The sequence below is a fragment of the Phaethon aethereus genome (assembly GCF_964289735.1).
Source record: "Phaethon aethereus genome assembly, chromosome: 10".
NCBI classification, from domain to species: Eukaryota; Metazoa; Chordata; class Aves; order Phaethontiformes; family Phaethontidae; genus Phaethon; species Phaethon aethereus.
In genome coordinates this window covers 18,585,309-18,602,073 of record NC_138586.1, presented here as the reverse complement: position 1 = coordinate 18,602,073, position 16,765 = coordinate 18,585,309, and the positions used below count along the sequence as shown (strand labels likewise).

The 16,765-nt window shown below is 36.0% G+C and overlaps 1 protein-coding gene across 1 annotated transcript in view; it reads left to right on the top strand.

Moving 5' to 3' along the window:
- DIAPH2 (diaphanous related formin 2) overlaps positions 1-16,765 on the top strand; it is a gene marked incomplete at both ends in the record, with an annotated part of 241,610 nt that overhangs the window by 9,723 nt on the left and 215,122 nt on the right. Inside the window, 3 exons of the mRNA XM_082004221.1 lie at positions 9,676-9,708; positions 12,111-12,287; positions 13,882-13,986. Of these exons, the coding sequence (XP_081860347.1) occupies positions 9,676-9,708; positions 12,111-12,287; positions 13,882-13,986 (315 nt within the window). The remainder of the gene's footprint in view (positions 1-9,675; positions 9,709-12,110; positions 12,288-13,881; positions 13,987-16,765) is intronic.

The following is a 16,765-nucleotide window of genomic DNA, read 5'->3' as shown; positions in this document are numbered from 1 at the left end:
GAAATATAGCAGGCCATGTCTGCTGCAGTCTCTCTAACCTTTACAGTCTTCCATTTTCTACTGTTCTACTGTCTTCCAGCAGTGCGGTTTCATTTTCATTGTCCAGTTTATTTACAGATTGGTGGAGGCATTCCCAAACTAGAAGGGTAGAGAGTACAGCAGTAGGCTTTGATAAAATTTCTGTCTGTAAACCAGGTACGCAGTTTTCTTATTGCATTCACATTTGAACTCCAGATAAAGCTTGGGTAGATAAGACAGGCTTCCTAAATCCATTAAGGTTAGTTTACAATATTCTGTGATTCAGACTAATTCCTGAATGACTTTTAAGATAAGCAGTAATCACATCAGTTAACATTTTATATTTAAAAACCATTGTTTAGTGAACTTTTGGGAAAATGTTTATAAACTTCATGTGGGTGTTCATGGGTAACCTAAGCATATACCACACTTCTATCTTTTTTGCTTGCTTTCTTCTTTAGCAGAAGATAACATATTCTCCATAACCCATTACAAGCATCTGTAATTGTCCTGAATTTCTGTTACTTCTTAATGGGGAATGTCACTTGTGCTGAAGTCAAATGATACCATTGGCTTCCTCATTATTATGTGTGATATAATTCTTCTCTATTCACATGCTGCTTCATTTCCTACTTCCCTGAAGGACAAATAATCTTCTTGAGAAGCTGTTATAAACAGGAAAGAATAGGAAAAGGAACAGGAAGCCCTTGTGTGTATCACAACAGCCATAAATTCAGTTTAAACCAATATGTTTTGACTGTTCACTTACGTTGTGGTCCATGTGCACTGAAATTACTCAATGTAGAATTTCTGTTCTTCAAAGGAAAAGCCAAAGTTCCTTCCTATGGCAGCAGTGTTGCTTATTTTTCTAAGTTTTAGTATCACATTGTTTATTATTAGGGCAGAAAAAGTAACTTTTTTCAATCAACTTTTTTTTGATGACAGGGTAAAATACTGCTGTGATCAAATACTTGCTCTTTGCTAGGAAGTCTGTGTCTTGGAAGACAGGCAACATTATTCTAAGACGTTGTTGACATGATCCCTGCGACCATATGTTCCAAGACTGCTGGATACAGACAAAATGAATAATGTTCAGAAGTAATTCCTGCTCCTCTGGCTCACTGTATCCTTTGCACTGCCAGTTCCTTTGTGGGCCGTGTTTTGGTTGGATTTTGTGTGATTTTTCTTACTATTTAAAAAACAACCCAAACAAAGTAAATTCACATGTCCTCACTTCCTCAAAGTCTATCAGAAGTAAAATACTCCATTTTCAAGGAGCTGCCCAGTATCCAGTGAAGCTCTTCACAGTGTACACTTTCTTTCAACTTTTGTAACTTGCTATGGGTCTTCTGCTTTATTTTTCAGTGTATGGATTTGCTCCCCAGAGATACATTCTACCAGTTTTATTGTCTCCTCAAATGGTAGCAGAGGAAAAGTCAGATGGACTATGACACTCATTTCAGTGTTTACTGTACCCACAAGAGTAAGAGGTTTTCCATGAAACGAACAGCATGCTCAGTTAAGCATCTTCCCAAAACTATCTCTGCATATAACGGGAAGAAAAGTATATAGAAATTGAGCCTGTCACTTGTACAGGGGTGTTCGTCTATACCTGTATGCACTGTGAAGTAGGAAGCAAGTAAGCAGGGATGGGAAAAAAAAAAAAATTCTGCAAAAGTACTGAAGTATTTTCTCGAAGTAGTTTCAGCTTCATTTTTTTTCAGAATTATTTCAAAAGAACTCTTGCTGTCAGGTTAACTGGTCATGGTTCATCTTGAAAGAAGAACTTAGGTTTCAAGACAAGGTTTATTTAATCCCAGGTTCAAAGCATATAATTATAGTTAAAAGGGCTGCATGTCTGTAAAAGGGTAAAAAACAAACAAAGACTGCACTTCAGTAAGAGTGAAGATGAATCTTGTCGCAATAAAAAAGTTGTCTCTCTTAAGGATGTGAGGTATAAAAGGAGGCGGCCTATTCTCACTGCTCTTAATTGACCAAACAGCTTTATAATAGCTTTCACTCAGTCTGAGCACCTTCACAATGTGTCTGAATGAAAAGATCAGCCACTTGCACTCAGGAGAGCCTGGAACAAGGAAGGAAGATGAACAGCAACTTTGTGCACATCAAGTATTGCTATCTAGCAAAACTGGCTTTGTTCTGCTACATTGAAAGCAAAGAGCTCAAATCCACAGCTTGTATCTAAGTGTAAAATTGAGATAAAGTCTCCACTTACTATGTCAAGAATTGTTTTGACATGGTTTCTCAAGTTGAACTGTTCCAGAATGTTTAAAAAGCACTTCACAATAATATTATACCAAAAAAGCAAAAGCCAAGCTCCCTAAAACCTCAAAGCTCAGAAGTCAAAGACTTGTGTTTTTGAATAACAAGCAGCAGAGATAGGGAGCTGAACAAGGTACTGACAGACATACTCGGCAGAAAAGCAACAGGCGTCTGACCAGAACTGTAAGCATCTAACCAATCCGTTTACTGACCTAGGAGCTCTTCTATGTTAATTTGTAATTAAGTCCCGGAAGTTCATCCAATGACTGTTCAAGTGACTAGTTTAGCAAGTGATCTCATCCTGTTTTCCTAGGAGAAAACACTTTCTAGTTCTCTTCCATACCAACTGGTTTGTTTTCTGGAGGTGTGGTAAACAGTATATGCTCATATAAGCAACCCTCCCAGTACCAGTGCAATAGCAAGCGCTTGGACAGATGGCTGCTTCTCTGATCAAGTACATCTGGCACTTTTTACAGGCACTAAATATATATATAGAAAGCTTCATGGGTGTATTGAAGGATTTTTGAAATTATTCCAATGCACTTCTAATCTACTAGCATTTTACTCAAGGAAGCTTAGGAGGTGCAGCTTTTGAAATAAGCTTTCTTATCAAGCAAAGCATGAAACATAATTGGCACTCAACTATCTGAATTCTTTTTTTTTTAAGTACAGTGTTCTTCAAGAAAGACCATTAATGTATCTATTACCAAGATTATTAGATAAAATGTATATGGTGGCAGTGTATACGCTCAGGCTGATGGTTCAAGTACGTGAAGAGGTAGAATTTCCTTACTTATTTTCCCCTTTTACACCACTGACAGTAGGTGCAATCCCATATGCTGTCTTGATATTGTCAAATATGGCTTCCTCCTTTTCTTTTCTTTATGCAAATACTTAACCTGTTCCAGTGCAAATGAGACGCTGGACGTAACAGCTGAGGTCTTCCTGGAGATACCTGTAGCTCCTGTGCAGAAACTCTGTATCAGTTTCTGCTGCTACACTTATTTTGTAGAAGGCTGCCAGACTGCCCAGAATTCTTCAAGTGGAGGATTCTTTATTACATCTTTTTGGGCCTGAACGACACGTAGCCATGCAGTTTTGTACCTCCTTATTTGTGTGGATTGCGGTTGGTGGTTTCAGGTTGTTGTTTTGTTGCTTAAGATACAACCTATAAAACCTTCTGTTGGTTAATGATTATGTAATGCCACACGCATTTCTAAATTAAGGACTAAAACCAATGGCTAGAATTTCTGAATAAAAATGAAAGCTTCAAACTAAAATAAAAATTTTTAAATCTTTGTTGTAAGGACAGGTTTTGCCATGCCTTTAAACCTTTGTAAAGATCTTACTTAGCTAAATATTTCCTGGAACATTAAACCTGCATATTTAGGCTGGTAAGCTAGTATGCGCTTCATGAAAGCAGTATTGTTTGTTGTGAAATTTATGAACGGAATTATGACTTGGCTCTTTCAAAAGTCTAGTTGGTAAAAGTTTTAACTAGCAAACTGGCTAGTTTTAAGTGAGGAATTTAGAAGCTATAAAGCATCCTGAAGAGAGGCAGAATTTATCTGTACTGAAAAGCATGCTATACTGTTTCAAGACATTTTCCCAAGATGCTCAAAGGAAAATGTGTCTTGCATCATCACTAGATATCAAAATAAGAAACAGATCCTGACTGTGTGAAGTGCTGTATAAAGAACTTGCCAGTCGTGTAGCACAGCTGTTACGAACTCCGCTGATCCGGTGCTGCTTTAGTGATAACTTACCTGATGTGGTTGGTGCAGGGGCTTGATGGAAACTCTTTGCACTCTAGCAGTAGCTCTGGAAATTATTTGTCTCTGCACTGGCTGATGTGAAAACTGCCTCTTCTAATAGGCTTTCTGAAATTGTTTCTACAATAGCCTAAGCAGGTCTAACTGAAAACTGGCCTGCTGCCTGGTGCCACCCTTGCCCTTTTGTCTTACAACCAGCAATTTCGTTGGCTTAGACTGTGGTGGAACTGCAGCTTGTGGAAGAAGCATTTAATTTTTCTCTTATTTTTTTAAAGCTTACTTATCAATGAACACCAATAAATTTTTGTCTGAAACAAACTTTGCAAAACAATAATGGCAATTTGAGCTACAAATAACAAAACAATGTTAATTGAATTGTCTTCCTTGACTCCTTTATATCTTCAGTTACAAAACTGCTGTAATAAAGTCATATAAGTTTGTTTACAGTTTTTTTTTTTAAACTTCTGAATAAATTTGCTTTTTGGTAAAGACTTCTTTGAAGTCATCTGGAAAAATGCAGTTTCTTGTACAGTCTGTTTGGTTTTGGTGTGTGATAGTGTTCTGCCAATGAGACAAAAATGAGGCAGCCATCTCAGTTTCTCTCAACCTCTTCTCTTTTAGTCAAACCAGTCTGCTACTTAGGGTCTGTCTGTTCCCCTTGCACAGAGACATGGTGTGGAGGTATGTACCCCTTGTCTTCGTCCCTTGGGGGTCAGATGGTGACATTTGTGAGGGCAAGGATCCAATATGATTGATGTGCCTCTGGCCTGTTTTCCCCTCCCTCCTGTTTGGCAGCAGTGCGGAGGCACTCAGTCTTCCAGTGCTATGATTAAAGAATTGGTGCCCTCTGCTGTTAATAGTCACCCAAGTTGGTAATCCTCTGGCTTTAGTTAGCATGAGTTGTCTAACTTCTTTTGCTGGTATTGCTCATGTCTGGATGATCAGTCTCCTGGGGAAAAAAGTAGAGTAGTTGGCAGCTTCCTGCTTGGGAAGATGGCTGCCATCCTCCAGTCCAACAGTGCTGGCTCTCTGTGTGTGACCTTTGTGCTGTCAACATGGATGACTTCCCAGCTTCATTTTAGCAGCCTGATGTAAGGTGTTCACAAGCTCCTTGGTCTCCCTTTGTGGTGCCCCAGGGAATGTTTATTGTCCTGTTCAGGTTGTAGATTAAGCCTTAGTTTAACAATTTAAACAATACATATTTAAGGAATTTGTGAAGTGAACAGCTGGAAAGCAGGCAAGAATTTTCCATGTAGTGTCATATAGACCAAATGCAAATGTGCAACAACAGTAACAAAACTATTAGTTTTGCTAATTTCAACTTTTTGGTGTACCCTATGGATTACAACAATAATTTCAAATTCTTTCTGAAAGCATGGTGAATGCTTCTTGAAGTGCCAAACAATTGCTATAAAGCAAACATTTTGATAATTATAATTTTACTAATTTTATTAGTAATGTCATGGATAAAGATCTTGAAAGTCCTAAATAGGTGTGTAGTTCTAGTTTCTGCACATCAGCTAATGTGATTCACGTATCTTTTCACAATTTCCTAGGTACCTTTTTACATTTAATTAAAAAATTGAATATGTTAACAGATGGTTAAATTTGTCTAATCAGAACATTACTCATTCTCTGTACTGAAGAACAGAAGTTGTAGGAATGAATTCTATTTTGTGGCTGTAAGACCTAGACTCAAATTGCGTACAACTTTTTGTACTTGCAGATATTAACCAGTTTTGGCTTTTATCCCTCTAAACTCCCTTCGTTCAGGTACTCATATGGGAAGTTATTCCCTTTCTGGTTGTATGCAAATTTACTTGCAGACAGTTAAAAACACTTATCCTTAGGCCAAGTTTTACAAAGTCTGTTGCAGGTGTTGTAGTAAATTTTAGAAAACGGTCGTAGCATCTTAGTTTAACAACAAGAAAGTTAAGAGAAGGTCACATTTCTATTTGTTACTCTTAGAAAATTAGGATTGCTAGTAGCAGTCAGAGCTGTTGCCTGAAGCTGTAGCTTGTGTGGAGAAGTGGGTATTGTAGCACACCATGATTTACCTGAGCAGTGTGCCGTGGAGTGAAAATTGCTGTTAAATTTAGAAGCTACCCAGCTGATCACTGGTTCTTCATACATCTGGTAAACTCTGAATTGCTCTTGATATTATTTTTTTTTGGTGCAAGTGTCGTCAGTGTAACAAGAACAGGGCAAAGTAATACTTAAATAGAATGGAAAGATCAATCAACCCATGTAAACACACCTTAATTTACAACTCATGGCAAGCTCAAATGATCTGGAAGGTTTTATTAATATAAAAATTAGAAAAAGATTTTTAAAAAGTAGACTTGCTGTTAGTTTTGTGTTAAAAGTTAATGCAATCATTTCAAGTCATTTAATTTTTGAATTGACATTGACATTGTTACTGCAGTAGCCTGAACTGAGCTTGGATGAGGAAATAGTGGGTTTTATACCAATAGATGTAGTGAACTATGGTGAAAATCTGTGTATTGTTTTTGTGTTAACATGGCTGAGACTGACCTTTTAAGATAAAAGAATAATGTGATGGAGTTGCATTAGTATATGCTATGATTTTTGTGTGCCTTATTGCCATGATCTGTCACTACTTAGGCAAGTAGTGGGATACATACAATAAACTACAGTTGGGAGGAATAAATAGAAGGTGATACTTTTAACTATTGATGGACTGGAAGGACTACATTTGAAAGGGAGAGGTGCTGTCAATTGTGTCTCCTAAATGAAGAACTAAGTAAATCAATAGGAAACAGTTCTTTGATATGGGAGTTGATGAAGTTCCATTGTTTGTGTTTATATTAAAAACTCGGAGAGATTATATACTGCTGTCTTAAATTGTATCTGTGTGTATATATATAAAAATATTAATTTGGTATGCCTTATCTGCAAATGTTTTATCATAGAGACTTCTGCAAAATTTTTGCCATTGGGCTGGTTCTAAAATTGGGGAGTTAGCGTCTGTAACAAACTAGGAGAGGGTTGATTTCTTATCATCTTGTGATGCTCTGGCTGTCTTATTGATGGCTGAAAGAATAATGCTAGAAATCTGACTATAAAAAATGCAGTATCTCAAACTTCCTCCTTGGGAAGCTAAACTACTTGTGGTTTATGTTCTTCAATCAGACTGGAAGTGTGATTTCTTTGTTAGTATAAGAGACTGTCAAAATTGTGTGTCAGTGAGAACCTGCAGGTACATAACTACCTTGCCTCTGCCTTCAGCTGCTTGTAGTTTCTCTTCTACCTGTTAAATGTGTTTCTTATCTTGAGTAGCTACTGGCAGCAGTGTAGCTTATGCACCATAAGGAGATCCGGGAAGTGAGCTTGAGATGTCTGAAAAAATGCTGTGTGATATCTTGCTTTAGTATTCTGTATATTGCCCAGAGAAGTTTGAGTGACAAATGCAATATAAATGTAGAGATGGAGTAGATTATTCTGTTCCACGTTCTGGGAGAGATTGGCAGTACTTAAATGAGAAGGGGGAATGAAAAGATTTCTAGTACAAGTGACTGCTAAAATGAATACAGAGTTTTAGAACTTCTTGCTTATGCAGCTTACTCTGGGTTGAAGTCATAGTTACGCTTTACTTCATTTGGATTTCTTGCTCAATAATCTCCATTAAAAATAAAATATATATTTACCAGAGTAAGGATATCTTCGTTTTGATTTAAAGATTAGAGTATTACTTCCTCTTTTAACTCCATACTAAGTCCAGGTAACAAAAATAAAGGAGAGATGTAGCTGTTGGGAAGAAGTTTGAGATTCGGTGGTTAGGAAGGTGAAAGGTTGATGTCAACATCTGCGGTAGTAAGAGAAAAAGATTTTATCCTAGTTATCTGTACTGGGTCAGGCTGAGATGGAGTTAGTTTTCTTCATAGTTGCCAATACAGTGCTGTCTTTTAGATTTGTGACTAAAAGAGTGTTGATAAAACACCAGCGTTAATCAGTGCTTACCCTGTGTCAAGGCTTACTGTTTCTCAGTGTGCCTTGCCCAGGAGTAGGATGGGGTGGGCTGGAGGTTGGGTGGGGACACAGCCAGGACAGCCGATCTGAACTGACCAGAGAGATGCTCCGGACCATGTAACGTCATGCTCAGCAATAAAACCAGGGGTAGTGGGGTGGAGGAGTTTTTTCCAAAGTAGTAGTTGCTCAGAGACTGTGTAGGTATTAGTCTGCTGGTGATGAGTGATGGCTTTTGCATAATGTGTTTCTTTATTTTTACTGTTTTTTTCCCTTCACTTGATAACTGTTTTTATCTCAACCTGTGAGTTTTTCCTTCCTTTTGCACTTCAGATTCTTTCCCTGATCCTGCTGGGGGTGTGGGAATGAGCAAGTGGCTGGGTGGGAACTGACCTGCCAGCCAGGGTCAGTCTGCCACACTGTCCTGGATACCTCTGAATACTTATCTTCATTACACTCCTGAAGTATGAACACATTGCCCTTCCTTCCCACCTTGATGCCTCCTCCACTGCTTGTATAGTCTTGATAATTTTTTTGTTTCAGCAATACAATATTGACAATTGTAGCCAAGAGACAGAAAGTAGAATTAGAAGGAGCATGGTGTATTAGTATCTTCCACTAAAGGGAAGTAAAATGTTGTGTGGTGTATGTTGAACAGTTATAGCTTCATTTCCAATAACATTTGAACTCATACCAGGGGTATGGGTTGTTGATTAGAAGCACCTTGATCATTTTGGCTGATGAGAGCATAAATGAGGAATCTGAAACCTTGCTGCACAAGAAAATAGGGTTGCTGTTTCCTAACCAGTGACTTGCAGGGCTGTGTCATTACAGATCAACTACCACCCTTCTTCATATACAACAGTTCTTTTTGTCTCTGATCCCGCCCCGCCCCCGGCAAAGTTCTAGACCTTAGTTGCCTGCTCAATTTACACCAAGCAGTCATGAATAATGTTTGTTAACCAAATGCTTCCTTGATGTGATATTGGTATGCAATATAGATTGCTTTTTTGGCCATGAATAAAAATGTAATGTTGGTGATCTTTGTCAGCAGGATTTTAGTGCTGTTAAGGAAAAAGTGAGAAGGTACTAGAGAGGGAGAATGACTGGTTTGTGCCTCATCAGTAGACTGGCTTTAGCCGGTCCATCTATCAATTTACATTACTTAGTGTTAAGGAGAGATTGGCAGAAGGCTCAAGAAGGTAGGGCACAGGAAATTCTCCTCAACTCTCTGAGTCTCAAAAACTCTGTCAAAATTGAGAATGTCATATAGCTCTCTGATGACTCGGTTTAAAGTCCAGTAGTCCATGTTTGTTTTGGAAAGCTTTCTAAGAGATCTTACTGCACTTTTGTGAAATAGGGGGTGTGCTAGAGCTATGAAGTTTCAGGTTCATGAGTTAAATAGTCAAAAGACAAAGTGAAATGAGATGCAAGCCTACTTTTTCACGTAAAATACAGTAGTTTCTGTGCTCATTTAGCTGCAGTTTTGTTAGAACGCTTACTGAAATTTCAAGTGCTGTTTAAAGTTAGAATACATGAAATACAGACTTCTTGATTCTTGAAACAGTAGATAATACTGTTTTTTCTTTGATTTGTGTGTGTGTTTTTTTCTTAATAGAATATTCAAATAAAAACTTTGGCAGATGATGTGGTAAGGTCTTTGTAACATCTTAATTTGCAATGGTAACTCCACGCTGCATGCTATTTTACTTCAAAGGTTGTGGACAATGTCACATGTTCTTATAAGGATATTAAGCATTAGATTTCAGAAAACTGAATTACTATTCTTAAAAGATCTTCATTTGTAACTTCAGTTGATGAGCAATTAATGACATCTATTTGGAGAAGCACTTTAACCACATTCGGAACACTAGTAATACTGTGGATATGTTGAAACTGTTATTCAACAGTTCAAGTGTTATTTCTCTTGACCTCCTTTTTCACATTAAGGGATTTGCCGTGATTCTTCAAAGTTAGTTGCCACGTAGTTCAAGTGGAACCATTTTGGGTGGTAATTGTGTACTGTATGTCAAACAAGAAGTTTGTATTCAGTAGCACTAGCTTTATAATTCTGAATACTTTGAAACCTGTTGCAAAGTATTTTTACAGAAACTTACATCAAAATTGGTTTCAGTAAAATTACAAACTTTTATCTTCTATATGTAACAGTTAAGCCACACTGGCCACTTAGTTAATCATCACATATGTCTGAAATGAAGAAATTGTACCTAGTAATCATGTAGAAAATTCATTTATAGCTTTAAAGAGATCTTGCTATTGGAATCTGATTAAACAAATTTGTCATTGATAAGGTATACTTGAAACTGGTCACGGTATGCTGAAATTGATCTTAAATGGCTTTTTTTTGGTCACTGCTGAATGGGCATTTTAATCTAAGTGAACAGTAGAACTGCAATTGTATATCGGCTAATACTGCCTTTCAGGCGTTGTGTCATATCTTTGGTCTTCTCAATAGGCTGTGCCCTAATTTTAGTTTAAAAAAATGTATATAAATTATTTTAATAAGGAAAAAATGGGATTAAAGTAAAATTCTTGCCTTGTTCAAGACGTTAGCAGTATCCTTGTAGGTAATGTGTTTCTGTCCACAAATGTAAGACTTCTAAGGCAGAAGAAAACCCAAACCCAACCCCCCTCCCCTAAAAAATGCAAACAAACAAACAAAAAACTTCCAGAGAAATTCAAAGGGCATGCAGCTTATCTAGGGATACCTTCTCTTCAAAAAATTATGGTAGTCTTGTAGGATTTCAAAAAACAAAACCAAAGCAAACCAAGAAAAAGAAACAAAACAATAAAAAAAAGAAAGATTCTTTCTTCCCCATATTCCACAGCACTTGGTCAAATTTCTTCACTCCTGACTGGACTAACCTAAAATGCATCCAAATTTCCTGCAAATGAAATGCTCCATTAAACTTTTCACACCTCGCAGATGTAGTTTGATTATAGAAAATATAAATTTTGGTTTACATGTCTTCATAGAGATTGCAGTAGCTGCTATGAGTGATACTGGTAACCCTACATAAGCTGCTGTTAGATGAAAGCACATCTTCATAAGGCTGTTCAATGCCTGAAACAAATACACAGTATTTGTTGAAGCAAATAGTTAATTTAGAAAAGTCTCCACAGACATAACATTCTCAAAATGAGTATGTGTGTATATATAGACAGTGTTATAAATAAAAAAAAAATCTGACTGTATTCAAAATAGTTATATATTAATAAAACAGTAATTAATGGCCTTATAAGGAAGGTGCTCTTGTTGGTTTTTTCCCAATATTAACAAATTAACTGAGTAAGCATGCTTTTAAAAAGAAAAAAATGGTGGGGGGTTTGGTATAAGGTATAAAACAAGTCAGCCTTAACCAGTGAAATGTCATTGCAGACTGTATGATATGCTTTCACTAATGTCTGTTATGTGTTTTTAACTCTGGGTGGCTGCTTCTGTGCGAGTAATCCATTACCTGGCTTTTTAAAATTATGCACTAATTTCAGGAGTTCGTACTCAAAAACACTTCAAGGATTTGTGAACTATACTTGGAGCATTAATTCCTCTACAAACTTTATTTTACTTTAGCAGGATTTTTTTATAAGCCTGATGAACTTGTGAGTACCTCCTTCCCAACGCTGGCTTTTTCAGTTGTCCTCCAAAGACTTATAGCTCTTCAGGTGAAGGAACGCTTGGACATTACCTTTGTGGTACCATATTTATTCACTATCAGGATAATTAGGGAGTAATGTGAGAAGATGAACTCAAGGTTTTGAAATGCTAAGAGTTTAACATAGATGGTATACTTTTGAAACTGTGAGACATAGTTATATCCCTTTTTGCATGTCACTTGCCATGAATTTACCTTAAATGTTGTTGTCTTTCTATGAAAAGTAATCTCTGAATCTTAAGAGTATTTTACTTACAGTTCAGTTTGAGTTTTAACTCTGCTGCTTGGATTAACTAAAAATGTGTGTATTAGTGCCAGGTAATTGGCTGCTTTTTTTATATTTCTATCTCTGCTTATTTTTAAACGGATGTCTTTGCAGCGTGACAGAATAACAAGCTTCAGAAAATCAGCAGTGAAAAAAGAGAAACCTCTCATTCAGCATCCTATTGACTCTCAACCTTCTATAAGTGAAATCCCGCTTGCCCAGGCGCTTGTTGATGAGCGTTGCATGAACTTATCAGAAAAAGAAGTTATGGATCTCTTTGAAAAAATGATGGTAAGATGATGTGCTACATCATTTTACAAGGTTTTAATTTGTTTTCATGTTGCCATTTATTATGTAGTAGTGATTTTCAGATGTTATTTGGGAAGTATTAACTACTTGGGAGGGTATAGCATAGGCCTGATAGACCTGTCAAAATTGGCACATTGAGTAACTCATGCAATGATAGTATTATTTATTTTTAATAATATAATGTTTATATTAATAAATAGTAAGTTAATTTATATTAAATAAATGTTTATTAAAACAAAATAAATTTATCCTATAGAAAATAAAATAAAAATAAAATAATAAAATAATGTTTAAATTACTTGGTATACTTTGACAGAGAAAACTAAGGCAAAAATAAAAATTTTAAGCTGTTGAATGCTTCATTAAGATAGCCTCTATAGACCATAGTTGCAGTAGTTAGATACTGCTCTTGAAGGATAGTTTTTAATAAACTTAAGTCAATACCTGTGGAAAACAATAATTTCCATTAATAAAATCTTAATGTATAGGAGGCTGAATTTTTGTATGGTGTTGAATATTTTCTGTCTTAGGATGACTTGGTAAGGTTTGTGATTTCCCTCACAAGCAAGCTTTTCTGTTAGTAATGCAGAAACAAACAAGTCGGTGTGTATTAATTCTGCTATGCACATTGGTGTTGGTCAATGAAGTATAAGGAAATGCATTATTTTGAGTATTGTTGGAAATAATGTTTTCTATATCATTATCTGAAATTGTTGTAAACTTCCGTGCAGTCAGAATGGTCTAAGAACTGTCCTGTTCTGTTGTATAGCTCTACATGTGTAGAGTTGTGAATCTCTTTTGAGAGATTGGATAAGTGTTAATTAATACTTCCTTGATTTGCTTATTAGATTAAGGGATTAATTTTTAACTTTTCCAAGTAAAGTTAATTGAAGCAGACAATAGGTCTGTCTGCCAGAGACTAATAATTCCTTGGAAAAGCTGTTACCTAGTAAGTTACTACAGTGATGTTTACTGGTCTTAGTGGCTAATCTGAAGTTGCTTTGACTTCTAATGGCAAGATGATTCATGACTGGTAATGACTACATATTAAATGGAAACAGGCATCTTTAGATTTAATCTAGCAGAATATTTTGGTTTTTAGGTTTCTTTTAATTACATCAGTTGGAACACATTCACATCTACCCCTGCTACAAGCTAATAATCTATACAACATCCTCCTGATAAGATAATAGAGGAATGGTGTCCGTTGTGGTAAGATTTTATAAAAAATTCAGGAACTTCAGAAAAGTTAACACTTATATGATCAACTTGAAGGTGTAGAATTTTTTGCTTTTGTCCTCTAGTTCTATTTCTCGAGCCAAAATTCACTAGTGGTAACTGCCTTTGCAATTATAATTTTGGCTCTGTCTTGAAAACAGTGTACATGTGAAGTGACAGAATGAAATGAGAAAATCGGGTAGCTCAGAATTAAACTGAAATACAGATAAGCTGGAACAAGTCACGTCTGTTTGTTTAAAAATGAGCTGTTTGTTTAAGAAAAGGAGTATAAAAATAACCAAGACTAATAAAAAGCATGGAATAGAATCTTGATGTTGTGTGGTCCGTTTCTTTACAGGAAGACATGAATCTAAATGAAGAACGTAAAGCTCCTTTAAGAGATAAAGACTTGACCACAAAACGTGAGATGGTTGTCCAGTACATTTCTGCAACTGCCAAATCTGTAAGTAGTTACGTCTCCAGGACAGATGAAAATAAGAAGCTTAGCTTTGTCAGTGTTGTACTTTTCAAGTCCGAGACTTTCAGGTTCTTTGGCTGGATTTATCTTCTAAGAATGGTAGGAAAAAAACCCCAAACAAATCTGTACTTGCTAATAGACATTAAAATGCAGCTGCATCTGAAGGGTTAGTTTGTATTTCAGTTGTTGGCCAATGTGAAAACTTGATGCTTTATTCTAAACCATAAGAAATCGCAAATCCAATGATGTAGAGTAATGGGTGGAACCTGACAATATTTATGTGGAATTCACCTTACAAATTTTTGGTACCAAAAGTTTTATGGAGGGGATAGTATGACTTTATGGTTTCATTAATGACATACATACTGGATGTACAGTTTGCAGTGTTAGAAACAGGGAATCAAAACATTGGAATTATTTAAAAATGAAATAAAGTCAGTATTTTAGCTTAATTTGAATATGCTTAGTAGCGTAGCTGGCTTGAAGACTGCGTTAAATATTCTGCTAAATGTTCTGCAGGTAAATAAAATGATTCCTTTAGTGAAAAGATGGTCTTAAGACGATTTTCAAATTATACTTTGAGTAGAAAAAAATATTTTCAGACCTTTCATTCATGTTGGTCATTCTCTGTACTTAGGTTGATTGATTAACCCTTAGTTGATGGATCCTTCATTGCAGAATTTTTGAAGTCTGCCTGTTTTCTGTGTGCCAAAAGAGAACCACTGCATGCTCCAACATTTGCTGGGGTAGAGAAATACAATTTTAAATAGTGGAGAGCTGCAATTTATTTTTTGCAGTGAGACTAGTAGTAGTAGTGGGACTATTAGTACTAATTAGCTATAAAATACAGAGGTAATGCTTTTTCTGTGTTAAAAATTGACTATGGCAAATATAGTTCTCATCATGTAAAAGGAGAATATGCCACAAAAATTCAGGAATGTTGGCTGAAACAGAGAGAGAGACTCTGGGTTCCCTAGAAATAGGTTTTGTTTTGATTTGTGCCACTATTTGTTACATAAAGAATTTTAAAGAAGCTAGTGGTGAATTCCGAGGAACTGAATGTGTTGCAGTATTGGGGAGGAGTGATGGTGGTGGGTAGTTTTGTGTATCCAAGGAGCAGTAGTATGCTTCAAGTGATAAAATTTGCTATCAACATAGTTCTTCAATAAAATTAGGTAATGCATATGATTTTATTTGGAAATTAGGGTGAATCTCATCTTTATTCACACCTAAGCTACTGTGTGCAATAAAAGGTTACTGGACACGAAGACTATGCGTGGAAAAGTTGTTCAAATATATAATGGCAGAACAGCTAGCAGTTCTACGGAGCTGAGTCTGAGTGCTAAATACAGATGGCATTAAATAATAATCGATTTCTTAGTGAAATAAACTGTCAAATAAGATTATAATGATGTCTGCTTAATGAATCTATAAGCATGGACTGCAAGCATTGCAGTTGACTTCAGTTTTCTTTTAACCTTTAAAATCATCTCTGTAAAGTTAAATTTCAAAAAAATTAAGAGTACAATGACATGCAATTATTAAATGCAAATGCTTTGCATTAAAAGTTATAAACTTAAGTGGGCAAAAACTTGCAGTATAACATGCAGATGGTGATCTACATTTCTGAGAGGAGTGATGTTCCTGCATGAGTTCATCGTAACCAAAATCGGCAGTCCTTTAGTCTGCCCCGGAAGGAATCCCGTGCTCAAAGCACGGTCTAGCTAAACATACAAGTTATTGGAGAGTTATTCAAGCTTATGCAGTGAATAATATGAAATTTCCTTTTTAATGTACTTTGCCCAGACTATCTTTGGGAACTATAGATTATGTGTTGTGAGGGTTTTGTCTTCACCTGATGATCAATGTGAAATCTTAAATTTTTCTCAGTAAGCAAAAATATTCTACTGAAGCAGTAGAAACTTTCACAGTGGAAGTACTTGCAATTCTTTCCCAAAAAGTAGTTAAACGATGATGATCTCTCTTATATATAGTGATATTGAAATGTAGACGCCTCAAGAACCATAATTTTGTAGCTAAGAAAAGCATGACAACCGTTGCATGTATAACTGCTGAGAATTTTAACAGATTGCATTACTGCCACCATATGCGCTTTAACACAGGAAACTTAACAGAACTGGGGATATGTTTGCCGAAATGTACTAACAATTTAAAACCACAACATAACAAAAATAAATCCCAAAATGTCCTCATACAGGAATGTGCGCTTTGAACTTCAGTCAGCGCCAGTATGGATGTTTTATACATACGCAAAATGTTTTGTTTAATGGAAGAAGGGCTCGTATTGAAGTTTGTGTGCTTCAGTAAGTCCTTCTTGCAATTGAATCACAGCATTTGAATGGAATAATTTAAGGTTGTTCAGAAATATGAATGACCTTTCTGTAGCATGTTACCCCACTTTAGCATTTAATTTAGCATCTTTACTGTGTAAAAAACATGAAAAGTAGAGCTGAATTGTAAAATGTTGATTGGGATCTTAGAATAAAGCAAAACCTCATTTTCACTGTTAATTTTGTCCTCTGTTTAGTTAAATGACTGTTCTGCTTAGTCGAATTCAAGCCCTAACCAATCTTCACTGCATGATGAATTGTCAGACTTTCTTTTCTTCAGGCCATCTTCAGGCTTGTCTTCCATGAAAATGCTGATTTGCATTCAAAATGAACTTAAAATTTTCTACCTTTTTCTTTGTTCACAAATAATTGCTCATCTGTCTTCCTTTTTTATACTGAAAATACTTGGGCCT